This window comes from Scardinius erythrophthalmus (assembly GCF_964197995.2).
Source record: "Scardinius erythrophthalmus genome assembly, chromosome: 18".
Classification (NCBI taxonomy): Eukaryota; Metazoa; Chordata; class Actinopteri; order Cypriniformes; family Leuciscidae; genus Scardinius; species Scardinius erythrophthalmus.
Window position 1 is genome coordinate 15,690,397 of NC_138238.1, and position 13,148 is coordinate 15,703,544.

Sequence of the window (13,148 nt, forward strand, 5' to 3'; positions counted from 1 at the left end):
GGAATAAACCAAATATATTATTTAACGATATCATGTGATTTTAGCTATATAATGTAGGCCTATGATATGAAATAGAAATTAGCTTACATCAATATACAAGTTTGCAAAGCGTTCCAATTGCTAGCCTTGCCTTTTATTTTAGTGGGGCAGAATGTAACAGTATCTACTTGACATTAATTTGAACATTTTATAGAATAGTTGTTTTCTTAACTGACTATGTAAATATTGTATCAGTAGGCTATAATATGCCTAATATACAGACAAAATCTATTAGAACACTCCATATTTCACCTATAGGCCTCATAAATTTGTGGTTGGCTAGTGTGCTTCTAATTGACTTATTTCTCCACTACAACAGTAACTAATATTTATCCATTCATCTGTCTCATGTCAAAATTGTGCCTGTTTTGCACATCGCACCGAGGTGAAGCTGCTTCTGATGAACTGCATCTAATCACCAGCTCTGGCTGATATTAGTAACTCAATACAGCTGTCATGCAGTCGGGTGATGGACGCGTTCCAGACGTGAACCCACACAAGGGAATATACACTGTTGCACTGGCTGACTGTCTCCCGGTAGCCTCCCCCTGCAGACCGGCGAAACCGGCATAAAACAATCCCTGTATGTTCGCCGTCTGAGCCGCCAGCTGGGAAACACGAGATGAGTCCTGTATTCATGTTCCCGGGCGCGCTTGAATAAAGCACAGAGGCGAAAGCGGTTCGTGTGGTTTGCGCACAGGATTTTAGAGTGGAGAACATGTGAAAGGGAATGGGAAACTGGAAACTGGATTACACTTTACAGAAAGACGCAGAAGGGGGAACGTTCAGGTACGTTCATTCAGCCTACCGTTTTCAGTTATGACTTGTAAATGTTTTCCCTGTCGCGTCACAGTCTTCATAACTATGTGACAGGGATGATTCGTAAAGTTTGGTTTATTTCCATCGCTCTCAATGGATTTGTCCTACATCTTTTCCTCTTTCCATAGGAATGTAGCCTAAATAAATGTACAAATGGATAAGTGCGGTTACAGCGCTTTTATCACATCATTGATAAAAAAAAACCCTAACATTTTTACATGTAAAATGTAGCCTATAACTTACAGACACATTTTGTTCTTCATGTCTATGAAATAGACCGGTCAACGCAACATTGTATACATTCCAGTGTCAAGCACGCACCATTCATTCTGAACACATTAAATGTAATGCAAGTTTGCATAAACTGTACAGAAGTTTCAAACATATAAATTCCGTCAATATTGCTCACTCGAGCCTGTCTCAGACTCACGCGCTTAATGAGTTTTGCGTGTTTTGTTTTGGCTGAGGGGATCTTTAGGCTATTTTAAATTAAATTTAACGTAGTCTTCATCAACCGAAAATGATGTTTACAAATGTATGTTTGGGTCAACTCAGGAATGATAGTGAAGACAAGTGTCCTTTTATTCTGTTTCACAGGATTTTGTCAAGGCGCAGCGGCTCCGTTGAGTAGGACATCCCCACGGCGGCCAAGGCGCTTTCTGCGGACTGACACAGGAGGAAAGAAGGACTTATATACCAAAGATGAACACAATTGTGTTTAATAAGTTAAGTAGCCAGGTTTTATTCGAAGAGAAGGCGAATGAGGTGGAAAGAAGCAGTCGAAATTATTTAGAGGTGATAGATGGACAGCATCCGGACCTGCTCTCCAGCAGCCCAGTCATCAAAGACAGCTCAGCCATCCGGCACAGGAGATCCGGGTATGTCAGAAACTTCAGTGTCGTTTGTAAAATGTACTGCAGGTTCATGAACATGCTTAGTCTAACATAAACTTCCACTTATAATACTGCAAATGAATGATTTCAAAGATGCACTGTAAAATATTTTAATCATGTTTCATCAAGTAGCTATCTTTGTTTCCATCCATTTATCTCGATTTGCTTAAAGGGATAGTTCACCCAAAAATTTATATTTTGTCACCATTTACTCTAATGTTACCCCAATGTTGTTCCAAACCTGTAAGAGTTTCTTTGTTCTGTTGACCACAAATGAAGATATTTTGAAGAATGTTAGTAACCAGGCATTGACGGTAGCCATTGACTTCCGTAGTATTTTTTTCCGTAGTATCTAAAATTCTTCAAAATATCTCATTTTGTTGTTCAACAGAACAAAGAAACTCGTACAGGTTTGGAACAACAAGAGGGGTGAATAAATGATGACAAATTGTTAATTTTGGGGTGAACTGTACCTTTAAGTCATTCGAAATAAAAAAAATTAGACCATCAACAGGTGTTCACATTAGCACCCCTTTGATTTGACTTTTAAAACGTTTTCAATTTTTTTTTTTTCTTTTGCAGTAGATGATAACTGCTTTGCACATCATTTACTTTTCACGACGGGATAATTAGCTTAAGTATGGTAAGATACTTAGCACATTAACACATAAATGAAAGCCTGTTTCAATCATATGTGGTCATTTTAACGCCGTTAATGCTTTTAACCGCGTGACAGCAGCACATAACCGTATTAAAGATAAACATCAAGTTGTTCAATTTTAAGGCCGGCGGTGAAAAGCAGTGGCTCGTTCAATTGTTTGACTTTTCATAGTCTTTTTTTGTTTTCGTTCCATAGATTTTGCGCTCAGTTGTGGTTAGAGAGCATCTGGTTTGAATTCACAGCCTGTTCGCCGCTTTCTTATCTAGGATACGTTGAGGTTTCAAAAAGAGAATAGCAGGAAATTAATATTCAAAATTCATTTAAGTCGCTGTCGATGGTGCTGAATTAGCAGGGGCTTGTCGTTCGGGTACATGAGGTCATTCGTGTTCGGTAGCAAATTTAAAACACGTACAGGTCTGTTTCTAATAAATAAACATTCCCTTCAACTGTATGTGTGGTCCAGTCAATCACGAATATTTTTGTAGCGAGGGCGCAAGAAGAAACCATGTCATCTTTGCCCTCCGAACTCAGCGCGTTCAGCCTCACCGCCCTAAGCTGTTTACCTCAACCTGTTTTTTATTTGCAGACAACACAGTGCTTCATTATACGACTGCGATACACAGCAACACCGAAGCTAAATGTGATGTCTTGTGAAAAACTTGTGCAAACATCCTCCGCTGCGGGTGCGTCTGGCTCGCGCTTATTGAAAGTCCGTTTGCGCGAGTAAGCGGAGCCAATAGGATAACACTACAGCCGCTCTGCTCGCCTCAAGGGGAATATCACTGCTAATGAAAATTATTAATGTAAACACAGAGGTGTGTGTCGCCGATATCGAGAACAGGGAGGAAAAAAAACTTCTTTAGGTTGTTAATACAGATCTGGGTTACAAGGAAAATATTTGCTGAACATGAACCTCGGAGCGTTGGGGGAAAATATGTTAAATGTGCAGTCAGGTTTTTGGAAGATAACAGGGTGATATAACAGCGCCATACTGACATCTACAGGTTTAAATAACCAGCTTCTGTTCACTCTTGAAAATAAAGGTTCCGATTAGAAGAAAACCCCACTAACAGCCTGATGCTACAGGAGAACATTTTCAAGTTCCACAAAGAACATTTTACTCTCTAGTTCTTTGAGGAAACGCATATGCAGCAGTTCTTACAGGAACCCTGTCCCAGGACACCATCACACTGATCTGAAGAACTTTTCTTTACAGCAATATGGTTTTTAATTAAAACCCTCTTTACGCGCACAGAACTATTAAAGAAAGTTGGTGATGTTTAACGTGGATTGAGAATTTAAGTAACTGCCAAGACTTTTATACATTTAGTTTCTGCACACTTTCTTGCCTCTCAGTACCTATAAAGTTTTTTCAAACTATTACAGTCACTATCGGAGCACATGTGGATTACATGCATTTATTTAAGTGCATTGTCTTTGCGTTTTGCAGCCAAGACTGTAAACTGATTCTGAGTGAAAATCATTCACTGGGAGAGTTAATTATAGCATGATACTCATTTCACAGCGCATGACCGTAAATTAGGCCCTCGTGTAAGACTATTAACCCTTACGATATCTCTGAAAATTAAACATTTTTATGCATATTTTCAATTTTTACTGTTTGCATCTCCCATGTATAACTTGTAATGTTAAAAAAAAGTTGTAAAACTTGTTGAGCTTATTGGTCTGCTAAATGCATGCTGGCATGTTACCTTTAGATATAGATGGTTGTGATTTCATATTGATCATCAAAATAATAATAATACAAATAAGGGTTTAATTTATTCATTAATATATTTTTATATTGCTTTATAGATTCATTTCCTGGATATAAAACAGAAGTCAGTTAGAACAAAAATACCATTCTTTCTGTGGAAAATATGTAATAAATCAATCCTATGGAATTTCTCCACATGAGTGCCCACTCATGATCGTCATAAGATTTATGTAGCCTTGTTTTTTTTCCCCACAGGTCTCGTCAGAACCCGGGAAAGGTACGGCATAAACGGCAAGCTCTGCAGGACATGGCCCGGCCTTTGAAACAGTGGCTCTACAAACACCGGGACAATCCTTACCCCACTAAAACAGAGAAAATCCTTCTCGCGCTTGGCTCGCAAATGACACTTGTGCAGGTGAGCAAGTTCATTTTCCACAACCTTTCCATAAGCGTGCTACCAAGAGCTACTGGTTCTTGACAGAAGGATTATTAAAATGACAGTTTTCTTTTTCCAATAAGATGAAGGTGCAGGTGTTCATTCCAAACACAAGCTGCAAGCAAATTCAGCAAATTTCTTCTTTTTTATTGTTTAGCCAATATATATTTAAATTTAGAGACACATGGCTTGTGTTTAACTCTTCACATATGCATTTTCCAGTTGGTGTCAGTTTCTGTGTACATATCTGTCTCAGTCTGTGTCTCTGTATATACACATGAAGACATAAACATGTTCTCTAAATTTGTTAAGAATTGGCTCAGCCTGGAGATGCTATTCTGGATGACCCGAAAAATTTGATCTGGTTCTAATAATCATGAAAAGGAGCCATTTGTTTAAAAAAAAAAAAAGTGAGCAGAATGCACTGCAATATGGAAAAAGGACTGACAAACACAAAACTGATGCTCAATTTCAGTGGATAAATAATCTTAGACTTTTCTGACTAAACAAATCTCCAAACTTTAGGATCAAAGATACACCTGAACTTTTCTCATTGCTAGTGTATTTCTGCTACCACATCGTGGCTGCCGAAATCACGTTCAGCAAATGCATGCATTTCATATATTTGTAATCGCTTTCGAATGCGTGCTCGCTTTTCGCTTTCGGATTTGCTCGCGTTCAGCGAGGAGGGCCCCAGCACTGGCCCTGTCCAAAAACTACTGGCCTCCATTGACCTGTTTAAAAGGAAAAATATGGCTGTTGGCCTTTGAGAACTTTATATAAAGCAGAGGTCAGGAAACGCAGGGCTTAAATAACATTTTTCAAAGCAGTGCCCCAGCACAATGCCTGTCATAAGTGGCTTGAAGTGTATCAGACATGAAAAGTTTTCCTAGTATAACATCTAATGGTCTCTGTGAAATGGAGAAGGCTGGGGCGAATGTTTTTATTGCAAAAAGACAGACGTCGGGCAGAGGAAAAGGAATATTATTAGGTGAGAGTGGCAGAAGCCAGAATAAGCACCCAGGTCTTCATCAACGTAACTTTAGTAATGTTACGTTCACAGTGTTCCTATGATATTTGCATGTGGCATCAGCCTATTGGTTTTCATAGAGTCCCAATAAACAATCTGGGTCTTTAAGTCCAAACACGCATGTCTGTTTGTCAGATACTTATAGGCATACAGAGGAGAGAAAAACTGAATCGATAAAAGATTGGCCCACAGGTTAAAAAGATTTGTTGTGTCTTTTTCGAGCACCCAGAATTCTTTTTATTTATTGGTCAAACTTTCCTCAATACCATTTCAACAGCCTCCTTCTTTTCACAGGTGTCTAACTGGTTTGCAAATGCTCGACGGCGGCTGAAGAACACAGTTAGGCAGCCTGATTTGAGTTGGGCCCTTAGGATCAAACTCTACAACAAATACGTCCAGGGCAACGCGGAAAGACTGAGCGTCAGCAGTGATGACTCCTGCTCTGATGGTACGACACACAGACTCTATCATGACACAATCACATACAACCTAAAGTCTAAAGATTCTTACACTGTATTTATCAAGAGACAGAGGTGTCAATGTGATGCTGAAACCAAGGATATTTAACATTTAACAGTGTGGGGGGCACTAGCAGCGCCATGATTTTGATTGTAGGTGGGCCTCCAGAAAACTGGATGGGCCAGTTAAACTAAGCCAAAAAAAAAAAAATGGGGTCCCCCTTCATCTCTGTTTCAGCGCTTTTCTGCGGCACTGAGGACAGCGACTCACTAGCCTACCTGAATTTAATGCGTAGTTAGCATAGGTTTAAAAAACAAAACAAAAACTTAAACCGGATTTTTTTGTTGCTTTTTTTAATACAATTACAATTTCATTTAATTTATTGTTTAATAAAATTATAAGCCTATTATTTTTAGTTTATTAACAGCAACAACAGCTGTGAAGATTAAGTTGACGATCACCATCTCCGTATAGTGAACGTGCCTATAGAGAGAAAGGCACATCATGAATTACATAATCAGAGAGTAGCCTATTTCTTTTCGTTTTAAATTGTTAAAAAGACATTTCAAGCTTTCTTAAGATATATTTCATGTCTGTGAGGCATACGCTGAGTTTCGTTAAGTTAGGATGAGATGCGCTCCTGTTCACGAGCAATGCAAGTGACTGCGCGGGCGCCTCCATGATTATATTGTCTCTGCTATAGCCTATTTGCTTCTTATTTATCAAATCCAGGCATTTGGTTGATAAAAAAAATATTAAAATTAAAATACAATTTACACAAAACGAAATTCACTTAAAAAAAGGCTTTCTACAAAACAAAAAGTGGTCAAAATCATGTCTGACCCACATCTCTCGATATATTGCGCAGCTATCTTACTCGTGCGGTTCACTTTTCATAATCAACATAGATGAAAAAATAACATTATAATATTTTAACAAATATGAAACTAAAAGAGCTTATTTAATGGCTACAACACATATAGTAGGCATACAGACTCTCTTTTTGTACAAATTGCTGCACATTCATTTTATTCTGAACTTTGCACGCATATGTTGAAAGGCATTTGTTTGTGCATGCATAGTAAAACATCTGCAACCAGTGCCGGCAAGTGCACAATTGTGCCGCCCCTAGGGCTGGTCCGAATACCATTTTTTGAACATCGAATATTCAAAGCTTCGGAGAGAGGGTGCTGAACATATTCTTCTCTCTAATAAAGGCAGGAATCTTTATGTGTCTGTCTGTCTGTTTGCATTTTGATTATTTCGAGAACCGTTCATCCAATCGACTTCACAAGGGAGTGCAGTGTTGCATTTGGTGTAAATTGCAACATATATCAAGTTCACTGATAATTATGCGTTATTATTATCTTAATGAATAATGTAACAAGGAGGAAGCATGTAAATTGCGTTGTTTGTTTAGAATGGAATGGATCGCAAATAGATCCGAATGAAGAAACGTACAAAACCATAGTAGAATATGGGTGGGCCCGGACCTAAAATGGGTGGGCCCAGGCCCACCCGGGCCCAATGGTAGTGCCGCGGCTGGTGGGGGGGACCATATGTAAAGATTAACAAGCCAAAAATGGCTAAATATTTATCGGTCTTTTAATGGTCTTAACCACTTTAATTAGAAATCGCTGGTCAGGAAATTAGCAAGAATTGCAAAAATACTGTAAAGCACGGAATAGCCTTCCCCAACTTGTTTGAGTTTAATGTGAGACCAAATATTCAAATATTGAAAATGCTGTTATGATTTACTCACCCTCATGTTGTTCCAGTCCTGTGTGGGTTTCTGTCTTCTGTTGAACACAAAAGAAGATATTTTAATATATTTCTCTGTTTTGTTGTCAATACAATGAAAGTCAATGGGGTCCAATGTTGTTTTTGACCCCACTGGCTTTCATTGTATGGTGAACTGTCCCTATTCTCTGAATGTAAAGTTTAACAATTAGTCACTGAAATATGCATATTAATTGACCACTAATAAGAAAATTGGAGGGAACATGTCGTCACAAAGTTGTCGTGGTGGATATAGTGTTGAATCAAAGTTCAAAGTTCAAAATCCTGTCATTATTTACTTACCCTCATGTTGTTCCTAACCTGTATGACTTTCTTTCTTCTGTCAAACACAAAAGAAGATAATGAAAAAATAATGAAAGTCAATATTGTTTTGGACTCTGCTGTCTTTAATTGTATGCACAAAAACAATCACAACATCCTTCAAAATATCTTCTTTCAAGTCAGTGAGGGTGAGTAAACGATGACAGGATTTTTGTTTATGAACTGTTCCTTTAAGAATGTGCATTTTTAGTCATACATGTGTTGCAGAGATATTGCAATAAACACTGTTAATCACTGCTTGAGAATATACACAAACACAATGTGCAAGCAAAACTGCTCTTTAAAACAAACAAGCACAAACAAATTCACCCATCCTGGTGCTAAATTTGATTGGTATAAAGTGTTGTGGTATTTATAAGAAACTGCTTGGGGTTTCATTCAGCATGTAGCTGAAACAGACCAGACAGGATGCTTAAATGCAGATGTTTTATTACAGTCAGTGCAACACTCCAAACATTTTTATAGCATCGTATAGCAGCCGAGCCATAAATCAGGGTCGGGGTATGTCGAGCGCAGTGTTCGTGTGTTCATCCTCCTCTGTGTTTAAGTGAACCGGACAGACGCGTAGGCCCACAGACAGTCATGCACACTGTGATTAACACACCACAATGGGGCGTCAGGACTCAACCACAAACACTCACACACAATCTTGCACTTACATGCATAAACACAAAAACATCCTAGCTTACTATCTAAAGTTCTCTCGGTTTTCCTTCTTTTTTCCTCTAATTCACATGCTCAGGCGTTACAACTGCAGGGATGTTGTTGGCTCTCTGACAGACTGCATGTTTGTTGGCCGCATCGCTTAACATAAGCATCCGCACACAATTCAGTCATTTAGACATTCAGTCAGAACGCTTATCATCCCCCTGTGCTTAACAGTGGCCTCCAAACACACACACTGTATTTGGTGCCTTGATTAGATGTCTTGGAGAAGGACACACACTCTGTGGTTAGAAGAGGAATGCCCAGTCTTTGCCTCTCACATCTGTCTCATCCTACAAATAACTTCCCGCTTTTCTTACACTGTTGAATAGCATACAAGCCGTGTCAGCAGCCTGGCTTAACCTTTGACCTCTAATTCCTTCACCTTCTGGTCAAACTTGTCATAGAATTTATGTGCTCAACTTAAACGGAAACTGATTGCGTTGACACTTGCGGAATTTTATCAATAATTAACAGTTCCATCAGGTATTTCAGTACATTTTTGATGAGCTAAATCTTGTTGCTCAAAAAACCTTGGATGGAAACTTGGCTATTGAAATATTTCGAGAGGAAAAATATGTCTTGCTGTACATATTTGAATTATCTCTTGGTCACAACACACATTGAGAAATAAAATAGAATAGAAATAAAAAAATAGAAGTATAAACAGTATATTTCACAATTATTTTTTGCCTGTAGTACTAAATGTCTCTATTTTAGTACGATTCACTTTTGAGAACAATGAGAATTACCAACACATTATGAAACCAAAAAGGTCAAAAGTAAAGAAATTAAGGGAGATGTTATAAAAAAAGATGATCTTATCTTCTGACATGTTTTCTGTGGGATTCACTCAAATATTGTGAACTGTGATTATACAAGCACATCATGTAACATGGTACAAGTTGTTTACTATGCATACGAAATGTCTCGGTTGTTTAGAGGGAAAGTTTTGTTGCGCAGACGTTTCATCAGGTCTGTCGTTCCCGTGTCTGAGCTCAGTAATTATGTGCTACACAGAAGATCTAAGCTTCAGACACACTCTTCACACATTTGAGTCAAGATAGAGCCTTGCAGTGAAATCCTAGCTCACTTAGGAGGCATTCACTCACGCAATCCTAACCCTGTATCCTAGGAAATATTGCGTTTGTGTGAACTCCACTGTGTTTACCTTGGTTTCCTGCATTATGGAATGGTTGTCAAGGTAATATACAATAAGGGTGCACTAAAACAATCTTTAAAAAATGTTGACTTTAAGGATGTGGAGTGAGTGATGTGGCTCTAAATGCTGAAAACACTATTGTAATTTGGCCCATGGACCTTCTCAAATGAGTAAATCAAAACCAAAAAAGAATCCACACACAGTTTAAGATGAAATTGCTAATTCAAAGGAATTTGAGAGTCTATGATTATATAGATTTTACTGAAGACTTGCATGTGTTAAAGGGATAGTTCACCCAAAAATGAAAATTTCTCATTTACACAACCTCAAATTCATACACGTTTGGAACAACTTGAAAGATGACAGAAGTTTAATTTTAGGGTGAACTATCCCTTTAAAGTGTACTGAAAACCACAAGGACAAGTCAAGAGATAAATCAAAATGGTGGAACTGCGAGTGATAAATGGTGTGATTTTTATTCTGACTTTTGACAACAAAAGTATTAACTTTTTTGTAATTGTTACATGAGGGGCAATGTCATCTGAGAGAAAACATTTTGGACCTTTTATTACAATCAGCATCAATGCCCCTAATAGTTATAAATCATAAATCATCCAGTAATAAAACATGTCTGTCTCTCATTTATGTTCTTTATTGAATCACTGATGGGACTACAGGTGCCTGAGCAAATAATATGAGATGAATGATAGGGTGTTTTTTAAAGAATGATCAACGGAAAGGAAAGATCAACTGAACACACTCTCCGAGGCTGAGATATGATATTGGAATGTCCAAAGGGTTTTGATGAGAAAGATGATACTTTTATTAGTTTTGTTACCAAAAACAGAATGAAACTAGACTTTCTTTCAAAGTTATTTATCTTTACGGTCACTTTGCTGAATAATTATTATTATTTTTTTTTTAAATCTTACACCAACATTTTGAACGGTAGTGTTGGTGCCATTTATTTCAAGCAACGGAATGTTTGCTCTTACTTTTTTTGCACATTTTAGTTTATCACATGTATATTTGAAATATTCATATTTCATATTTGTATTTTCTAAGAATAGATTTTGAACTTTTTGATAATTTTCTTTGGATACTTTCTCAAATGAGGCCATTGGAGGCTCAAAGATCCAACCCTTCTCTACCTCACCCTCTGTATAGCAGTAATCAGTCTCTCAGCACCAAATTTGATCTTACACACTTGCATTTGGGAGGCCCGTGTTTTCAAGGAGTGTAATCCAGGCAAGAGTTTTCAATGTGCTGGAGGGGTCATGCAGAAGAGAAGGGTGATAAAATCAAAATGTGACCTTGTATCTCCCTGCTGGGAAGGTGTAAAGGGCAGGACATCAAAATATTGACGTTTTATAGTTCACTTCTCTCATTTTTATGCCAATTGTCTTCCCAAATTTGTATTGACATATTTTCATGTATCCTGCATCACATCCAGATGTTGACCCAGCAGCACGGGCCCAGGTCGGGGAGTTTCATAAGCCGATGTACCAGAGCGTCATCAAGAAGGAAGGTGGTGCCGTGGGGGCGGGTCTTCGAGCAGCTGCGGACGCATCATTGTCTGATGACTATGTGTCGCCACCCAAATATAAGAGCAGCCTGTTGCACCGTTACCTTAACGACTCGCTCCGTCACGTAATGGTGGCCAACGGCGTAATGGACGCGCGGAGGAGGAACCACTCAGGCTCTTTCAGCTCTAATGAGTATGATGAAGACCTGCTATCACCATCTTCTTCAGAGGCAGAAGCCAACTTTATCTACAGGACTGGTGAGCTGCTGCCAGTCTTACATTCTTTCCTTCTCCGTGTGTGTGTCTCTCTTGCTCTTAGAGAGGAAGAAGGGCATCTTGAAGCAGTTTCATCAGCCCAGTATCAGCTGTGTTTGAATCCATGTATGATTTTGGCTTCTTGTTCTACAAGTAGAGTCACAGAGGGGTCATTTGTTTCTCTATTCTCTCTCACACATATAAATCATTTAATTTAGTCTTGACATTTGTAAATATGTTTTTAATAGTATGAAAATACTAGTATGTTAAAAATATTGCAGTTCAATAGTTCAAAGAATTTGTGCTTTTATATTATGCTTTGTACTTTTGATAAAACTTTTTAGGTCATGCAAGTTTAGATTTGAACTTGCAATGAAGTAGAACGTACTGTAGAGTAAACTTAGCTCATACTGGTTTAGTCTTCAGCCCATTAACTATCATTACTTCTTTAATCATTGTGACAGTTATTCTCTCTCCTCCATCTTCATGCTCTCTTTCTCATTCTTTTTTCAGTATTACACACAAATTCAACAAAGTTTTGAGTTCATGTCAACAACTGCAAAGAAATGAGAAGTCTCTGATCAAAACAGCGTTCATGAGGGTATAGTTTTAGGAGTAGGTTTAGGGTTAGGGGACAAAAATATTAAGCAGCACAGCTGTTTTCAACATTGATTATAATAAGAAATGTAATGATTCTGAAAATTCAGCTTTGCCACAACAAAAATAAATTATATTTTAAAATATAGACTATATAAAGAGAAACCATTATTATTTTTTTGGATCAAATAAATGCAGCATTGGTGAGCTTAAGAGACTTCTTTCCAAAACATTAAACAATCTTACCGACCCCAAATTTTTGTATGGTAGCGTACTTGTATTATTTAGTGAGAGTATTTGGAAAATAAACAGCATATAATAAGTAAGTAAATAAATTGCCATTTTGTGTCAATTTCCTCTTTGCCGCTGCTTGATAATGGCTTCATTCGCTTTCTAGAGCTTTCACCTAACCCAGGCTTTCTCATTTAACAAAAAAAGGCAAGCTCCACCATAGTTTAGGACTCTCTAACTCGTCTGTTTGAGGTCAACGTTGGTTCGACGTATCACGTCAGAGCGTCTGCAGTCTCACAGTCGGCTGTGTTTGCTCCCATGTGCTGTTCAAGTCCTCCAGGTGTTTGTGATGTTATCACAAATCTTTTGGACAATCCAAAATGACAAATATGCTTCAGGAGAGTTCTGGCAATTATTTAAGCCCTGTTCATCATCATCTGGAAGAATGTCAGCCCCTATTGATCATTCGTAGGAATTTATGTGAGATACTGTGTCGAC

The 13,148-nt window shown here is 38.1% G+C and overlaps 2 protein-coding genes across 3 annotated transcripts in view; one reads left to right on the forward strand and one right to left on the reverse strand.

Annotated features, from left to right (window-relative positions):
• The first annotated feature begins 421 nt into the window (after nt 1-421).
• The window catches only part of mkxa (mohawk homeobox a), a 31,246-nt gene continuing 18,519 nt past the window's right edge, over nt 422-13,148 (forward strand). The window contains exons 1-5 of one of the 2 annotated variants that reach the window (XM_081392622.1): nt 422-828; nt 1,456-1,736; nt 4,385-4,544; nt 5,890-6,043; nt 11,496-11,825. In XM_081392622.1, coding sequence (XP_081248748.1) covers nt 1,561-1,736; nt 4,385-4,544; nt 5,890-6,043; nt 11,496-11,825 — 820 coding nt within the window. In that variant the 5' untranslated portion in view covers nt 422-828; nt 1,456-1,560. The remainder of the gene's footprint in view (nt 829-1,455; nt 1,737-4,384; nt 4,545-5,889; nt 6,044-11,495; nt 11,826-13,148) is intronic. The other variant, XM_081392621.1, reaches the window with a different exon arrangement.
• The window catches only part of rab18a (RAB18A, member RAS oncogene family), a 50,531-nt gene continuing 45,199 nt past the window's right edge, over nt 7,817-13,148 (reverse strand). The window contains exon 8 of the mRNA XM_081392625.1: nt 7,817-7,853. The gene's annotated coding sequence lies outside the window, so the exon portion shown is untranslated. The remainder of the gene's footprint in view (nt 7,854-13,148) is intronic.